The sequence below is a fragment of the Salvelinus fontinalis genome, chromosome 17 (assembly GCF_029448725.1).
Source record: "Salvelinus fontinalis isolate EN_2023a chromosome 17, ASM2944872v1, whole genome shotgun sequence".
NCBI lineage: Eukaryota > Metazoa > Chordata > Actinopteri > Salmoniformes > Salmonidae > Salvelinus > Salvelinus fontinalis.
Window position 1 is genome coordinate 36,847,122 of NC_074681.1, and position 18,858 is coordinate 36,865,979.

Sequence of the window (18,858 nt, forward strand, 5' to 3'; positions counted from 1 at the left end):
GCTCTCGACCATGCAACAGTAAAAGTTCACCAGGATCTTGGGAGACAGACAGACCTTCTTCAGCCTCCTCAAAAGTACAGGCGCAGCTGCACCTTTTTGACCAGGATTGAGGTGTTGAGGGTCCAGGAGAGGTCATCGGAGATGTAGACATACAGGAATTTGAAGCTGGGCACACGCTCCACCTCAGTGCCATCAATGAGAACTGGGGCGTAGCTGCAGCTTTTAGACTTCCTGTAATCCACAATGAGCTCCTTGATTTTCTTTGCATTGAGGGCCAGGTTGTTGTCAGCGCACCATGCAGCCAGGTGCTTGACCTCCTCCCTGTAGGCTGACTCGTCATTGTCACTGATCGGGCCTACCACCGTGGTGTCGTCTGCTAACTTGACGATGGTGTTGGAACCGTGTACAGGAACGCAGTCGTAGGTGAAGAGGGAATACAGGAGGGGGCTCAGCATACAGCCCTGTGGCACACCAGTGTTCAGGTTCAGGGTTGAGGAGGTGAAGTTGTCTAACCTGACAGACTGGGGTCTGTTGGTTAGGAAGTCCAAAGTCCAGTTACAGAGAGAGGGGCTGATCCCTAGGTCATGGAGTTTGGTGACAAGCCTAGGGGGAATGACCGTATTGAATGCTGAGCTAAAGTCTATGAACAACATTCTCACATAGGTGTTGGTTTTGTCCAGGTGGTTCAGGGCAGAGTGTAAAGCTGTGGAGATGGCGTCCTCTGTAGACCTGTTCGGTCGGCAGGCAAACTGGTGGGGATCCAGTGTTGGAGGGAAGCAGGACTTAAGGTAGGCCCAAACCAGTCTTCATGATCGTGGGGGTGAGTGCAATAGGTCATTCAGGCTTGATGTGGTCGACTGCTTCGGCACTGGCACAATGGTTGTGGTCTTGAAGCACATGGGGACAACCGCCTGGGCCAGTTATAGGTTGAAAATGTCAGTGAAGATCTCGGCCAGCTGCCCAGCACATGCTCTGAGCACACGACCGGGGACGCCATCAGGACCACCAGCCACTCATGTGGCGTGAGTGGCAAACAATCTCCAGTCTGTGCGTTGAAACTGGTGCTGTAGTAATGAGTCTGACCCCTCTGGCCACACTTTGACCGTCCTCACTGATGGTTTCATGCGTTTAATGAGGGGTAAATACTTGGGGAGTAGGAACAGTGAAAGGTGATCAGATTGTGCCAGATGGGGTATGGGAATGGCTTTGTTAGCCTCCGGAATGTTTGTATACACATGGTCTAGTGTATTGTCTCCTCTAGTGGGGCAGGAGACATTCTGGTGGAATTTGGGAAAAGCAGTTTTCAGATTTGAGTGATTAAAATCCCCTGCAACAAAAAAAGCACCATCAGGATGTGCAGTTTGCTGTTTGCTAATAGCAACTTACAGTTCTTTCATTGCTAGTTTAGCATTAGCATCCGGAGGTATATAGGCTGCAGTAACAACAATGGATGTAAGCTCCCGAGGCAATTAGAAAGGTCTGCACCTAATCACTCCAGATTGGTGGAGCAGTGACTCCCGGTTATGTTACTGTCTGTACACCATGCTTTGTTTACATAAATGCACAGACCACCTCCTCTGGTCTTACCAGAGTCCTCTGCCGTACGATCAGCCCTGAAGATGTCGCGCCCCTCTAGCCCAATAGCGTTGTCGGGTATGCTGTTTTTTAGCCACGTTTCCGTGAAAATCATGACACTGCAATCCATAATCCTTTTTTATGAGATAATTCGTTGTCGTATTTCATCCATTTTGTTCACCAGAGACCGGACGTTAGCGAGGAAAAGGCTAGGTAATGAAAGCCGATGTGGGGTTAGCTTGTGCCTTGCCCGGAGGCCACCCCGCTTCCCTCGCCTTTGTTTACGATCTCGACGCCGCCTCCAGGCATTTCCTCTCGCCGATGTTTCGGTCTCCAGGGCGTCTTCGCGATCTCCAGTTGTAAGTTGTCAAAAACTCTCTTGTGCATTGTGTTCCAATATCCAAAAGTTCTTGTCAGCTATATAGAGTGTACATCAGGCTGTACTGAGTGAATAAACCAAGAAACTAACAATTAGGTAAATTACTGCTAATTCGCAAAATCTGGGGAGACGCAGAGCCTCGCATCGTACACATGCCGCCATCTATATAGGCATCATGGACATATTCTCATGAATAATTCTCCAGTATGCACTTTCACATAAACGTCAACACAGCAGAGCGTTCTCATCTGTCTATCCCGTAGACATATCATTGGTGTATCCATGCTCTGAGTGTTGAGGTATACTGAGCTCATGTCAAAATTTAACTTGAAAAACATTTCAATGTTTTGACCGTGTTGAAAGCCAGGTAGGTGAGAAGTTTGTTTTTGCTGACAGCAGCCAAAACTTGTAATAGGTACAAGGTGCTAGATCATAGGCTATACAGAGTTGTAATGAAACAACTCTCAGAAGTCACAAGGACCTGTGTCTGCAATGTGGTTTCAGGGCAATTTGTATTATTCTGTATGTAAATCTGACACTCCGTTTTAAATAGTTTGTTACGTTAGGTTACATTATGAATGGAATAGCGGTTGTACAATATCATACGAATTATAGGATATATCATACGTCTTACCCAGACGTGCAATAGCATACAAATTGGATGATTTACATTATAATATGATTTGGGGACGTATAGTATTATACGTCTTTCTCTGAGACCAAATTGATTGTTGCGCTGTGACAAGAAAGGAGAATTATGAAAATAATTCACATTGGTGATTATGGGAACTAACTACAACGGTTAGTATAATTTACGTAGCAGGTTAGGTGAAATGGGCTCAGTTTAGAACAAGGGTTAAGGGAAGGGTTAGCTAAAATACTACAGTTGTCCCCGACGCGAACATGCAAACTTTGGATTGCTAGAAGGTTGTGTATTACCCCCACCCATCCTCCGGGACACTCATTTGCAAACAATCAATTAATGACAAGTTTGCCACGGCTGCAAGAGTCAATAGCAAGTCGCTAGAATTCAGTATCTATGACAACAGCCACAACAGAGCCTGCACTTGACCTTGAGGTCGAAAGACAGCAATAGACAGCATATAAAATGATCTGATCTATACAGTACACAGCCTACACTCTTAGAAGAAAAGGTGCTATCTAGAACCTAAAACAGTTCTTCGGCTGTCCCCATAAGAAAACCCTTTGAAGAACCCTTTTGGTTCCAGGTAGAACCCTTTTTGGTTCCATGTAAAACCCTTCTACAGAGGGTTTTACATGGAACCCAAAATAGTTCTACTTGGAACCAAAAAGGGTTCTACCTGGAACCAAAAAGGCTTCTCCTATGGGGACAGCCGAAGAACCCTTTTGGAACCCTTTTTTCTAAGAGTGTACAGATTGTAGAATCTGCCTATTAACTCAACATGTTACTCTTGCATTTTCATATGATTTGTGCGATTTCATAATGTTCCCATTTGGATTTACTTCTGCTCCTAGCATGTAATCGCATCATACATTTGATTGCGGGATGACCTGATTTTGCATGTAAACAGGGAGTCTATAAATCATATTTTTCTGGTTCGACGTAATACTCCCAAGTGTTTTGTCAGACAACTCTTGTCCAAAATGTTGCTGCATTTTCATCAACAGTACAGTGGGTGGGTGTCACAGTTCTTATGCAACCGTCCTTGACTGCAAAGTTAGTAACAGTCTAGAAAAATACCAGCTCCTTGATGCTTGATGTTTTTATGGGAATGACCACACCATGTGGTTGTTTCCCACTGACCTGACACATACCTCTCTCGTATGGTCAGCATGACACAGGGATTTATGGTCAGAGTTCTAAGATATCATTGAGACATAAAAGCTAGAAGAGCCACGCGTCTAGAAATTGTGGTTCTCAATGTTCAGACAATTTTGACAGCTTTGAACAGGTCAAGCTATGAATAAAATAATTGTTCTAAATATAAAATAAAAAAAATCAGCAGATATTCAAGACAAATAAAAACATATTAGCGTCAGTGGATCAGTGGATCCATAATTCACAATGGCTACAGTTCAAAAACCGCTTTTCTGCTATGGCAGACCTCTGTAGATTCACGAAGAGGAGAAGTGACCAAACCACAGCCATTGTCTGACCAAATCTATCCGTCTGGACAGGAGAAGGGTCATAGGAGACAAACAAGGTAACAGATAGAGAGGCAATAAGAGCAAAAAGATGGATAGGCAGACACACAGAGAAAGTTAGAGGAGGATGAGAGAGGGAGAGAAATAGAAGAGAACTGGAAAAGCAGAAGAGACCGTGAGAGTAGCAGAAACAGAGGAGACAATGTAGGAAAGTTTGTTTGAGAGAAAGCGATTGACTGGAAGAGGATGAGTGGAGAGCAGAAGGGACAAGGAGAAAGAGGGCGAGGGTCTTGTAAGAGGTCGGACTCCCTGAGGGCACTCTTGAATAGTGTCTGAGAACTATGGCTTATGGTCTTTCTACGGGATCAATACTGCTACCCATTGGAGCGAGAGGAGAGAGAGGCCCTGATTGAATTAGGGCTGTAAGTAAGTTAAGTGGCCACACGTCTGAATGCAACCATACAAACATGAGGGCTCTACCCTGACCACAGGACTGCAACTTCCATTGTATCTCCCACTGTAGCGAAGCACAAGAGAGATAGACCAATTGCAGGATGCTAATGAGACAAAATGAACTCGGTAATCCACTGAGCGAATGAACTGCTTTGGAACTGAGAGAGCACTTACCAATTTATAAACAGGCTGGCGAGAGAGAGAGAGTGAGCGAGAGAAAAATAGCAGGGGAAGAGGATGTACTGTGTAATGTGATGTTGTGTTCCATGCCCTGTCCATGACAATAGCCAACCCCACTGGCCACCACCACTTAGCAAAAGCAGAATGGGTGTTGTTGACACATACGTATAATCCCAGACATTGAGTTTGACAGGGTGTGACAGTCTGGTAGTTCTTATGGTCACCGGCGTCGCTGTACACCAACACCAAAACAAGTCAGCCAAACAAGCACACACACCACACACGCACACACTCCCTCGTGGTCTATATAGCTTCTCTCTACGAGGCCTGAACTTGCGAACTGTGTAATCCAAGCCATGACCTCCTTGCCCTGGGTTGTAATTCTATCGCTGAACCTTCATGATGGTCAGGGGAATGTCCAAGCCATGTAATCTATAGCTACGCCATACATAGGGACAGGAGTTTGTCCTGACAATGTTTCCTGAACAGGAAAAAAAACTCTGTTCTCTATATAGACTACTGTAAGGCCTGGAGTTTGTCCTGGTCAGATCACATGGACAGGAAAACTCCTGGCCCTAGCTATTTGTCCCTTCCTTGTGCCATCGCCTCACTGATGAGATAGGACAGGGTAGGGTAGGTGACAGATGCTCTCTCTAGGTGGGCTGACTGCAGCTGTCATTGAAGGGGACAATACACCTGCTGGCCAACAATAACATTTAGATGTCACTGGAGTATATTTACAGAACACTGTAAAGCAGGGGTGTCAAACTCCTTCCACGGAGGGCCTAGTGTCTGCAGGTTTTTGTTTTTTTCCTTTCAATGAAGCCCTAGACAACCAGGTGTGGGCAGTTCCATACTAATTGGGGACCTTAATTCATCAATCAAGTACAATGGAGGAGCGAAAACCTGCAGACACTCGACCCTCTGTGGAATGACTGACACCTGTGCTGCACTGTGCTGACTGCTGTACTTGGATGACCTCTGTTAAGAGCGGTACCTTTTGAACATTCAGAATAAACTGTTTTGTGTTGTGTGTCTTAATGAAGCATAGACCTGTATGACTACATACATTTAGCCCTTTCTGTATAACAATCATCAAGATGTTTGATCGTTTTGAGGAATAGGAACACTGTTATATGAATCCAAGAGAACCAAGGGATCTTCATTAGAGTCTGCACTGAGAATGTCCCATGCCCCCAAAGGTTGACGTTTTTTTTTATGGGAGCGTAAATAAACGCAACACCACGTGGAAATGCCTCCCACCTAGGTGTGCTCTGTGAGCTGTCCCATGCTGAGGTGATTTGTGGACGTGTTATTGTTTGACCAGCAGGGATATTCTGTACCTATGAGCTCACTGTTGAACGTTCCACTGACATGAGAGAAAGATGAGCACATAGACACGGATATTACATTGACTCTGTACAATACATTGAACATCTATGGGTTGGGTCTAGAGTGTCTAGGAAGAAGTTCCACACGCCCATACAAGTGAATGCATTCAATGTATAAAAAAATAAAAACATCAATGATTGAAGATTTATTGAGCTCTTCAGCAGTTAATCTCACCAAATAGACCACCAACCCAAATCAAGGTATCACACAATTCAAACAATTTGGCAACATAGCCCAAAAATGCATTCCTGGAATTTCGCAAACAGAAATAAGTACACTGAGCACCGAGGAGAAAACAGGCAGAGAGAGAAACCACAATCGAAAAATGTTATAACATCACACACAGAAAAGACACGCGTTAGATATTGCTGCACTGTCAGAACTAGAAGCACAAGCATTTAGCTACACTCGCAATAACATCTGCTAAACACCTGTACTGTATGTGACCAATAAAATGTGATTTTACTTTATTTTCTTTATTTGCAGAGTTGTGTGTTGTTGCCATAGTTACACTCCTACACCTGTCCCCTCATGCATGCATAATGGCTCTGCTTGGAGCAAGTGTCAGATATGTATGGCCTCTTTAATGACTTGGCAGTTAACATGCATGTGCTATGTTGGACAATGTCTGTCCCAGGGTGGAAGGGGTTAATAATTTAAAACTCCAAAACATCCCCTTGAATGACATATTAAATTGATTCAGAAACTGAACAATTCTGAAATAAAACAGCAGAATGACATTTACACATCAGAATGGATGTGCGTACGATAGAAATATCATGACTGTCTGTCATGTTATGTCTTGGTTTCCATTCAATTGGAAACAGATTTTCATGCCAATATTCTAGAATCCGCATTAAGAAAACATGTGCATTTTCACACTAGCAGTGGTGTTTCAACCAAACCACAGAGATAGATAGAGGACTCATCTTTATATCTGTGCCATTATAGCGCCTGTGGCAGCGCCATTGAGGCTACAACCCATAGGAATCCCGACCCAGTTTACTACTTTGACTACTTTCAAATGTCAGAAGCATGGTGGAAGCCCTCAATGGCGCTGCCCACACTAAAACGAAATACACCAAAATGACTCGTTGCTGATAAAAATCGGTGTGTGGTGACATAGTTGGAACAAACAATAGTGCACACAATAACGTACTTTTTCGCTTAACTTTTCATGTACCGAATAAAAATCTAAAATGTTATGTGTTTCCATCGCATTTTCAAGTCCACCATAGTTTTGTCACAGTAAACTGTTGCATTAAATAGCAAACGTGCCTACTCTCTTGCCAGTGCTAGTACACTGTGAGTAGGCTGTGCGGGTAGGCTAGTCTACATCACTAGATTATTATGGATAAGAGTGAGGATATTTGTATTTATCAAATGATAGTCAAGCATTGATCATCATGTCACCAGAATAAGAGCCCCGATATTTATTGGAAAGAAGCGTCAAGATCACCGTGCACTTTCACCACGCTGTGAAGAGCATCATTATTGATTTAATCTGTAACCTAATAAACTGCATCGTTTCCTGAGTCTTAGTGGGAGGAATTCATTTAATATCATCGCGTGACTCCCAAGTTTACTTCCATATGATGGTTATTATATTAATATTATATAAATATTTGCGCATAATGGCATTACCACACCATTTCTCGCATAATTAATTTGCTAGGTGTCTGTTCACTTCTGTCAAGGTCAAGGAGGAGCAAAGCAAAGACAGCTGCGCAAAGTTTGATTTAAAAAAAAAACTTGACAAACAAAACAAAGTGAAGCTTTGTTTCACCGTGAGATGAAGAGAGAGAGCATATGGCTTTCTCGACGTTTAAATTAAGCCCACCAGTCATTGAGAAGTGTTACTTATGACACTTGCACTGTTGCTATTGGTGTAAAGGCAAACTGCCAATCATACGTAACCCTGGATCTGGTAAATCCCCACACACTGTACCTGACTGTCGCGTGTTGCGGAACAGAGCGCTGTCCTCTTGAGAAGTACAGTGAATTTGAGAATTTGAGCCAAAAAGGCATTTATAATCCATATCCTGCCTTTGTTCACTTATATAACTGGTGAGTATTATTGCTATTTTCTCAAACCTTTACTTTTTGTTTGGCAATGTTGTGGAATTTGGCCATGAGCGCACAGCGCGCACTGATACCTGACATGAAGAATAGTTTAACTTATACGTTATATTATACGTTATATTAACTATGCAATAAGGTATAGCTTTGTATAGGTTTTAACCTATGTACGGTATACTTTTGAATGGTTTCAACATAATTTCACTGTTATGTTCAATTGCTCTTTTTTTTATGCGTGACGAAATAAAACAATTGGACAGGGCACTGCGGGGTCTCCATTAATCTCTTAAAGCGTCGCTTAAACCGTTTCAGTTTTCACCATCTGTTGGGTGCATTCAGAACCTGTCATAGCATGCGAAGGCATTGGGATTCAATGCCATTTTATAGGACACTTTTTTCATGCATGCGACAACTGCACACTCACAAGCTATTCTAATTGAGGACAGTGGAAAAAATACCATTTTAGGCCTAGAATATACAGTACTTCTGTTTCATTGTTTGTGCATGATTTGTGCATTCAGGCTATATTATTGACATGCTTTACTTGAGCCCTTATCAGTCCTCCTTGCTACTGGAAAGAAATATCCACCCATAAAATAATAGCATAAAGAAAATGAAGGAAGAGTGCACACTTAATTGTTTGCTACATTTTGAATACTGCTTGACTATCATCCATGTGCCATTTTGAAAGCCATGTGTCCATGCAGTTATTGTTGTGGAAGCAGATGCCCCAGCAGATTTGCTGCCTGGATAAGTCACCAATGATCAGCTTAGGGCAGGCGGCTTAGAAGGAACTGACCATCACAGTTTAGAGCTTCCACTCTTCACTATGTGGAGAGATTGAAACACATCCGATTGTTCTGCGCAGGTGCTGGGGATCCAAGTATAAAGAAAATGAAAGAAAAGCAATTAAGAGTCTGCATATTGCTGTATAGTGTACTTAGCTACCAAGTGTGATCGGGGCGACTCTAGCCTTCTGGGGGCCTTAAACGAGATTTGGTTGGGGTGCTGACATGGCTAATTGAGTAACTGTCAGTGACTGACAACAAGAGAAAAATTGGTTTGGGGGCCCCTATCGCCCTGGGGCCCTAAGTGACCGCTTATGATGTTTATGCCTGGAGTCAGCCCTGAGTGTGATGTATCAGGCCAGGTAAAAAAATGAATTGTTGCTTAGGTCTTTCAGAAGTGATGACTTAAGGGTCAAAAGGGTGTCCAGCCTAATTGGTCACACGTATATCGCACACTTCACAATGCTGACCAGGGTTGGGGTCAGTGAGTACCATTTCAATTTAGTCTAATCAGGAGATTCATTGAAATTCCACTTCAAGAATTGATAAGCGCCATTCATTTTTAATCAGGATTTTGTGCTTTTTTTCTTGTTCGAAATTTCATTTAGACTTTTAGTTTTCACCAGGGAAGGATTTTCCAACTCTTGAATGTAATTGTTTATGCTGAAAGCTGATGCACAGAGTTGTGTGATGATGACACGTGTTGTAATCAGGATTGGCATAACTGGCCCTCTGCCACATGACAACATTGAATCACAAAGGCTTTATGTCAATAACCTGTAGTACTGTAGCCACTACAACCATAACAGCAGCCCAAATGTTTCTACATTTGTAAATGAAGAACAACAACTACTTCAGTTCTAAATATCACCTGTTTGCTTAGCTCTGTTTTCGAAGAGACAGACAGACACATTATTTGCAGCAGAATGCAGCACTCGCTATTTTGACCTGCTATTTTTAGACAGCGCTTCAGTATACAAGCATGCAATGCAAGAGGCGTGGTTTAGCCAGCTCATTCCTCTATGTACAGTATGTAGATGCCTCACCCCATTTTTCCCTCATGGGAAGCATTGAGTGTTGTGTGGTGAAAGATGGCAATTGGTGCTCCTCTGGCATATTGTGTTGGTGAGGACATAATGATGGGAAGATCTTTATCATGTTCTACCACAGTGCTTCCCACCCCTTGGCTTGTTGTCAAGGTATTTTCTGAGTAGCACCGTACCTCACCCAGCCTCAGTAATGTTGGGTGGAGACCGGAGACATTGGATGTAATATACATACAGATATAGCTCCTCATTGCAATCATTCTCTGATCTGACAGAATGCCATTCCATATGGACTTTATACAGTTGAGGCTCCTCGGAGGAGGGTAGAACCATGTGAATTTCATAAAAATAAAAATAGTGAAGTATTAAAAACGTTATCCTTTTTAGATAAAACTATACTAAATATATTGGGGCAGCAGGTAGCCTAGTGGTTAGAGTGTTGTACTTATAAGCGAAAGGTTGTAAGATTGAATCTTTGAGCTGACAAAGTAAAAATATGTTGTTCTTTCCCTGAACAAGGCAGTTAACCCACTGTTCCTAGACTGTCATTGAAAATAAGAATTTGTTCTTAACTGACTTGCCTTGTTAAATAAAAAAATATTCACGTCACCAAATAATTTATTAAAACACACTGTTTTGCAATGAAGGTTTACGGTGGCCTCAGCAGCACTTTGTATGATAGCACCATGGTGTAGTCGGAGGACAGCTAGCTTCCGTCCTCCACTGGGTACATTGACTTACAAAACCTAGGAGGCTCATGGTTCTCAACCCTTTCCGTAGACTTTCACTGTAATTATGACACCCTCCGGAGGACGTCCTCCAACCTATCAGAGCTCTTGCAGCATGAACTGAAATGTTGTTCACCCAATCAAAGGATCAGAGAAGGAATCTAGTACTAAAAGCATAAACTACAGCTAGCTAGCACTGCAGTGTATAAAATGTGGTGAGTAGTTGACTCAAAGAGAAAGACAATAGTTGATGAGTTTTTAACAAATTAATTTCTTCAAAATTAAGGAGAAGCAAGAGAAAGAGAGTGAGAGAGATAGCTATATTTGGTTGTAATTTTTAACTTTCACTTAGCTAGCGAATGCAGCTAGCTTGTTTAGCCTACACAAACACACGGCTCAAACAGAGAGGGATGCTATGTTAGCTAGCTGGCTATGGCTATCCAACACTGGAAATCTTCCAAGTCAAGGTAAGCGTTTGGTTTTATGAAATTATTGCCACTGGGGCCCACCGGTGTAACTGCTAAACTGCTTTCTGACTGTGCACTGTACTGTATGATTGTAGTGGGTTTACTAATGCGTTAGTTCTAGCAGCTATGTTGACTATGACGTGACAAGGATGTAGGCTGTGTGTAGCAGTTAGCGATCATGATATGAAGGTTTGGCTTGGAAAGGTTTTTTTGCCTGGTCACAGACAGCTGATGAGTTGTGTGCTGAAGTCCACGAGCGAAGGGAAACGGTGACAGGGACGAAGGGAAAAGGTGAGAGGGGGAGAGCACGTAGTAGCTAGAAGGAATTATATATGCAATAAGCAACGTGATCATGGTGTTTTTATATGGCCACTATGAAAGTGAACTGTGTTTGCATGTGATCAGGGGTGTATTCATTCTGCCGATTGTGTTGAGAAACGTTTCTTAAATGGAAGGAAACGGAATGAAACGAGGATAAGTTTGTCCGATAGAAACTCACATCTGCAACTGTTGGACTAATGATTACACCCTAGATCAGCTAGATGCAGGCAAGTGTGTGCAAGGCGGAATTGAATGTGTCGATGTCATTCACCTCAATTACAAAATAATCTCTCAACCTGTGCAGCTACGTTGCAAACTTTCATTCATAGGCTAGGTTGTAAAACCTCATAATGGCTACAGGGAAAATTCAAGTATCATTTAGTAGCCTAAACCTATCGATGCTACATTGACCAGGGTGAATGGAATACGAATGACAGTCATCCAATATGCTGTAATAGAAATAAGGCCATGCTCATTAAAAATATAATTCTACCCTCATCTTAAATGGCACCGACCGCCACTGACTTCATGCTGTTTTAGATTCTAGTAACTGCAAGACTTTGGTCTGACTCTCTAATGCTAGTTTACTATAATAAGATTGTAACGGGTTTACCAAATACTGTTCTATCCTCATCTGGCCCTAGACTGAGAAGTATGATGTGGTGCATCTGGGTCTGCACAGATTAAAACATATTGACAATGCCTGGACACACCTACTACAGGGGTTCAAAGGCACTTCAATCTTTTGTCTTGCCCATTCACCCTCTATTTCTCAATTGTCTCAAGGCTTCAAAATCCTTCTGTAATCTGTTTCCTCCCCTTTATCTACACTGATTGAAGTGGATTTAACAAGTGACATCAAAAAGGGATCATAGCTTTCACCTGGATTCACCTGGTCAGTCTATGTCATGGAAAGAGCAGGTGTTCATATGTTGTGTACACTCAGTGTATATTGTAGTTAGGTTTGCAAATTCCCAGTTTTTTCAGAATTCCCGGTTAGAGGACTAGCAGAATCAGAAAGGAATAAGCAGTTATGTACAGACATTTTTTGACAGTATCTAGAAGACATCTGTTTTATGTTCGTACCTCTATGTGAAGAGCAGATGTAGAGGCTGCTGCTGTGTCATCCCATTAAGGGGGCTATCTGTCTGAGGATATAGCCTGGCTGGAATAACTGTGGGGCATGGTGAGAGACAGGGGAAAAAAGTGTCAGGAGATCAGGGAGGTGCTGGCATGCCTTTTCAGGCCCATAGGTCATCCCTGTCACTATCACCACACATAAGCACCACAGAAGCACTCCTGACAGAATGTGAGTCCATAAAGTCCATGCGTTTTTGCACCTTATAATGTTTGTAAGTGTGCGTATCATCATACCAGTTGACTCGGCTTACATTGATATCTATACCACTCCCAATTGATATGGCGAGTTTGGAGACCAGAACATTTCTGGAGTAAGATCTGAGGGATTTGAATGCCGTGTTCTTTCAGACCAGAAATACGGTTGAGTGTGTTAGTGGCTAGACCAGACTCTTGTTTCAGGTCTGGTCAGGTAGGCTACCAGACCTTGGTTCAAATACTATTTAGGGTATTTAAATAACTTTGGAAGTATTTATATATTTTATATTTATATACAACCTCCTGTGTCTGTGACATTGTGGAACTCAAACCCTTTTGTTCCTGGTCAAATTTGTCAAGTCACTCTTTCAATCACCACTGGCGCTTGTCCTGAATCCCTTTAACTTTCCCTCTCAATCCATAGTGAAGCTCTATACAGTGTATATAGGATTGTACGTGCCAAATCATCACTTTTTAGATACTGTCTTTAATCTAGTTTCTCTATTACCTTTCCTCCCCTCACTTTTCAATTTCTTTGGTGCAGGGTCAGTATGGAAGAGGCAGAACTGGTAAAGGACCGACTCCAAGCAATAACGGTAAACTGACCTGGAATCAGTCTGGTCCTCTTACAGCAAATCAACTTCTGAACAATACCTGTTTCAAGTACTGTAGTAAGACTCATAACTATATTGTATCTGCAGGATAAGAGAAAAGTCCAAGAAGACATTGTTCATAAAAAGCTGGAAATAGACAAGGAGAAGTTAAAGCTTCAGCACTTAAAGGTACAGTAAGATAATGTGATGACGTGATCAAATTATAGTTTATCTTACTGTCATATAGTCAGACCACATCATTTCAACAACATTGGATGAATTCGTAAGTCAATATCTAACGACAGTGAGAATTCCAAGCATCAGAGCTTTCTGACAGTTTGATATGTTATAGTCACTGCAGTTGAGCAGTCCATTAAAATACATATCAGCGTGTAAAAAACTTTGTGTCATGACACGTAAGCCATAATGTTTCCTCTTCTGCTTTGAACAGAAAAAGTCTCTGAGGGAGCAGTGGCTCATGGATGGAACGAGCAACCAAAGCTCCCAGCAGAGAGAGACTTTGAGGGGAGATCGACAACAAACTAAACTCCTTCAGACCAGCATCCACAGGTACAGTAAGCCGAAACAAATCATACTCCATTTGTGCATGTATAAACTGATCTATGTTTACATTGCTGGTTTAACAGGGCTGCCTGATCGAATATAGGCCTTAATATGTTGAGAAATGTTTTTAGCAACAGTTGGTTAAGTGTTATGTGAAAGTGCTGGTTAGTGTTATAAATCTTACTCATTTAAAACATCTGTTCCACTTACAGTCAAGTGTTGCTTTTAAACGGGGATGCCTGTTCTATTTATTTGATTTCTATGCTCACGGGATGGTCACTGCATCAACACACTGAAGACAACATGTATAAGACTGTCTGTGGTGAAGGGCAGTCCATGCACTGTTCAGTTAGACCTAAATCCCTTAGATGTGCACCAATTTGACCAAGTGGCAGTCAGTGCATTCCCTGAAAACCCTAAGGTGCTGGTAGTAAGACAGCAGCAGAGTGATCTTTAGGTCCACCAACTCCTGTAACTGAGACTTTCTTTTTACCTAATGAAGACCACCTAGGATTGAAACATTTGTCATTTTTAAAAGGTGGCATGAGGAGAGATATAGTGTTCTGGCCTTTTTTGTTTCTTTAGTAAGAGAGAAGGACATCTACAAATAGCCTCATTCTGCACTCCCCCCTCCACTCAATGGACACTTGTTAATATTTCACAGAGTAGGTGCCATTCTGTTAGGGTGGTACCACTTTGGGGTAGTGTCATTTGGACTGTAGGTGTCAAAATGTCAAGGTTGTGCCAGTTGGCTGGGATGGCACAGCTTTGATGGGGTTGGCAGAGGGATGCCGGGGCCGTTGACCCCAAGTCTGTCTGATGCCAGCCATGATCAGTTTGCTAAGTTACACCTTTGATGAGATTCCAGTCAGAACAGAAAGTCTTCAGAAGATGAGAAAACAGTCAGCTCACTGATTCGTTCCTCACCCCTACTCCGCTTGTCTATGAGGTGATATGACCTTTGACCCTTTTCGTCTGGGCTTGCAGGATTGAGAAAGAGATTGAGGCTCTGGAGAGGGAAGAGACAATGATTTCGAAAAATGAGGGCTTCATACTGAAGAGGCTGAAAGCTATCGAGAAAACACCTGAGGAGATAATAAAGGTACTTGGACAGTATGGTACAAATTGACATTGAGCTATTTCTGTCTTAGATTTTTTGCTTTGGCCACAATGAGAGTACTGTAGATGTATATCTAACACTTTTGTATCTGAAAGTTTTATTTGAGGTTGGTGACTTTTAGTCTCTTGTTTTATGTTATCTTATAGGAAGCAAAGGACAATTTCAAAGAAGGTAAGTCCTTTTGCTAGCTTGCTGATTACGTTTTTGTGACCATAATTATTGGCATCGTTGACAAAGATGAGGAAAAAAGACTGTACAAAATAGATAATACAGATCGTAACCTTGGGACTATAAGTTTCTATCTGTACAAAGTACATAGTTCAGATATATTAGGCATCAACGTTTTCACATCTCAGAACTGTTTGTAGTGAATTCTTCTTTCATAACCCATATCCACACCTTAAAGGTACCTAAAGTGCAGAGTATCAAAATCCTTTGTTTTTTAGGTGGGTGCAATCGCAGATAGAACCTTATGGCTCTGAAATGTCAATCTGGATTCAGCCATTATACCGTTATTTCAACAAGGAACATAGTCTGAGACCAAGGTCTCTTTTACAGCTGGGCCCTGCGTATACATGTTTACACATACAGTTTAGGTACAATGATTAAGAAACTACACAAGACAATCAAAACAATCACAGATAACACAAACAAATACTACAGCAGATTGTTACATTTACACATACTGTAGGTTATTCCCCTAATAGCCCAATAACTTACTTGTATTACCCAAAGCAGTTACAAGCAATACAAAAATAAAAATCCTCCAATAAATGTTTAAAATTGGCAAGAGGGACAAGAGTCTCAAGTTTAAGTTTGGTTTGCAGGCGATTCCATATGCAAGAGCGTAACACAAAAAGGCAGCCAAACCCAACTCTGTGCAATCCATGCTTGAGACCTGGTTTTATGAATTATAATTATAATGTTGATAAGTGATTATAAATAAGAAGGTAGTTTATTCAGAAGTGGTTTATAGACAAACACGAGAGCATGTTGTTCTCGTCTCATGGACAGCGAAGTCCAACCCACATTTTGATATAAAACACAGCGGTGAGTTCTGTAGCTAGCACCCGCAATGATAAGTAGCATCCAGCGGTTTAAGTGTGGATGCCATAGCATGCATGTAAATAATATCCCCATAATCTATAACAGACATAAAAGTAGCTTGCACAATTTGTCTTCTATTTGTGGAGGACAAACATGTCCTGTTTCTATAGAGGAAGCCTAGCTTGATTTTTTGCCGTTTACAAAGTTCGTCAACATGCATTTTAAAAGACAGTTTATCATCCAGCCATATCCCTAAGTTTTTATATGCAGAGACCTGATTCATTTGAGAGCCATCTAAGTGCAAGTGTATTTTCATCCAACATTTTGGACCTATTCAAAATCATAAAATGTGTTTTCTTAGCATTTAAAACAAGTTTCAACTGTAAAAACAACCCTTCTAATATCTTAAAATCTGTCTCCAGCTGCGATAATGCTTGGTCAGCCGTTGAAGCAATAGAGTACATAACAGTGTCATCACACTTTCTTACCTCATCACCGATATTGTTTATGTAGAGAGTGAACAATAATGGACCAAATATAGAACCTTGTGGGACCCCTTTAACCAACTCCAATGGCTCCGACTGGATGCCGTCGACTCTAACAGCCTGACTTCTATCCTTTAGATAGTCATGAAACCAACGACAGGCATCCGATCCCAGTCCTATTGACGACAGCTTACCCAAAATTATCAGATGGTCTACAGTGTCAAAAGCTTTAGACAAATCTATGAACAAGGCGGCACAGTACTTTCTATTATCTAGGACATTAGCAATATAATTTACAACATGTACAGTGGCCGTAGTGGTACTGTGTTTAGGTCTGAAGCCAGATGATTGCTAGAAAGAGTATTGTTAACAGTTCAAATGATTGTAGTTGCCTATTCACCAATGACTCTAGAATTTTAGCCAAACAGGAGAGCTTAGAGATGGGCCGATAATTAACCAATTCACTACCATCAACCCCCCTTGAGGAGCGGTAAAACAAAAGCTGTTTTCCTACGACTAATGTTTGATTGAAGATGTGCGTCACTGCACTAGCAATGATAGGTGCCACACACGTGAGTAAATATCGATCCAGATTGTCAGCACCTAACGATTTCTTTGAATCTATAGCAGATAAGACCTCATCTTCTGTGACTTTTTGAAAATTAAAAACCGGCTTACTGTTTTCCACATCAGGTGGGGGCTGGGGGGCTGAAACAATAGACTGGTCAGGATCATATTGGCAAGTTTTTCTTTCAAAAAGAAAACCAGCAGAAATAAAGTGCTTATTAAAAACATCACAAATTTTTGTTTGGTCACTGACGATCCCAAATTCCGATGTAATTTGCTGTGACAGGGACGTCGAGGAGTTTTCTCGTTTAAGTGAGTTAACGGTTTTCCAGAATTTAGAGGGAGGGATTTTGGCATTCTCAAGCAAAGAGTCAATCAGCTGTTCATCTTCTTTAATCTGATGAAGAATATACACTCTACCTTCCAATTCTGCAATTTTCTGGGTCAGTTGCTGGCAATTGGCACCTGCCGAGGGGTGAGTATGGTCATTATTCCGAGTTGTTAGATAGCAACGCTAACTAGCTTTGGTGTGGGGATAGGCCCAAATCGAGCTAATATGCTAGCTAGCGTTACGGAGCTATTGCGAGTCCAATACTGAGTCATCTAGCTAGTTCCTTAGTCTGGATAAGTCGATGAGGAGCAGGAAACTATAATGTTCTGACACTTAGACATGTTCAGTTTTTAAGAAAACTGTAGCTATTTGAATATATAAATGATAGAATAACACTATTTTACCAAGATTGTCATGATGTGTATGAAGGCAAAGTCACGTGCAGGAGAGCAGAGTATGATTAAATAAAGCAGACTTTATTATAGTTCCAAATTGGGAGCACAACAAAACAAACACGCTCAAAAACGGAACAAAGTAAAGCGCTTAACGAACATCACTTGACATGAAGACAATTACACACAAAACATGATGGGAAACAGAGGGTTAAATACAAGTAGATTGATTGGGGAAATGAAAACCAGGTGTGTATGAAAACAAGACAAGACAAATGGATATATGAAAAATGGAGCGGCGATGGCTAGAAAGCCAGTGACGTCGATCGCCGCCCGAACAAGGAGAGGAGTCGACTTCGGCGGAAGTCGTGACAGTACCCCTCCCTTGACGCGCGGCTCCAGCGGCGTGCCAACACCGGCCTCGAAGACGACCCGGAGGACGAGGCGCAGGGCGATACGGCCAGCGACGGTGAAACTCCCGCAGTAGTTCAGGATCCAAAATATCTGCAACCGGAACCCAGCACCTCTCCTCTGGTCCGTACCCGTCCCACTACACGAGGTACTGAAGGCCCCCCACCCGACGCCTTGAATCCAGGATGGAATGAACGATGTACGCCGGGGCCCCCTCGATGTCCAAAGGTGGCGGAGGGACCTCCCGCACCTCAGATTCCTGGAGCGGACTAGCCACCACCGGCCTGAGGAGAGACACATGGAACGAGGGGTTAATACGATAATAAGAAGGAAGTTGTAATCTGTAACATACCTCGTTCACCCTCCTCAGGACTTGAAATGGCCCCACAAACCGCGGACCCAGCTTCCGGCAGGGCAGGTTACGGGTCTAGAGCGGGATCCGGTCCCCCAGTGCGAACACAGGGGTCTCACTGCGGTG

At 42.3% G+C, this 18,858-nt stretch overlaps 1 protein-coding gene across 3 annotated transcripts in view; it reads left to right on the forward strand.

Moving 5' to 3' along the window:
- Positions 1 to 8,066: 8,066 nt before the first annotated feature.
- Positions 8,067 to 18,858, forward strand: part of LOC129814261 (palmdelphin-like) — a 33,043-nt gene continuing 22,251 nt past the window's right edge. For 2 of the 3 annotated variants that reach the window (XM_055867268.1, XM_055867267.1), the window contains exons 1-6: positions 8,092 to 8,173; positions 13,415 to 13,466; positions 13,572 to 13,652; positions 13,915 to 14,033; positions 15,015 to 15,129; positions 15,294 to 15,318. In XM_055867268.1, coding sequence (XP_055723243.1) covers positions 13,422 to 13,466; positions 13,572 to 13,652; positions 13,915 to 14,033; positions 15,015 to 15,129; positions 15,294 to 15,318 — 385 coding nt within the window. In that variant the 5' untranslated portion in view covers positions 8,092 to 8,173; positions 13,415 to 13,421. Of the gene's footprint in view, positions 8,174 to 13,414; positions 13,467 to 13,571; positions 13,653 to 13,914; positions 14,034 to 15,014; positions 15,130 to 15,293; positions 15,319 to 18,858 lie in introns of all 3 variants that reach the window. The other variant, XM_055867269.1, reaches the window with a different exon arrangement.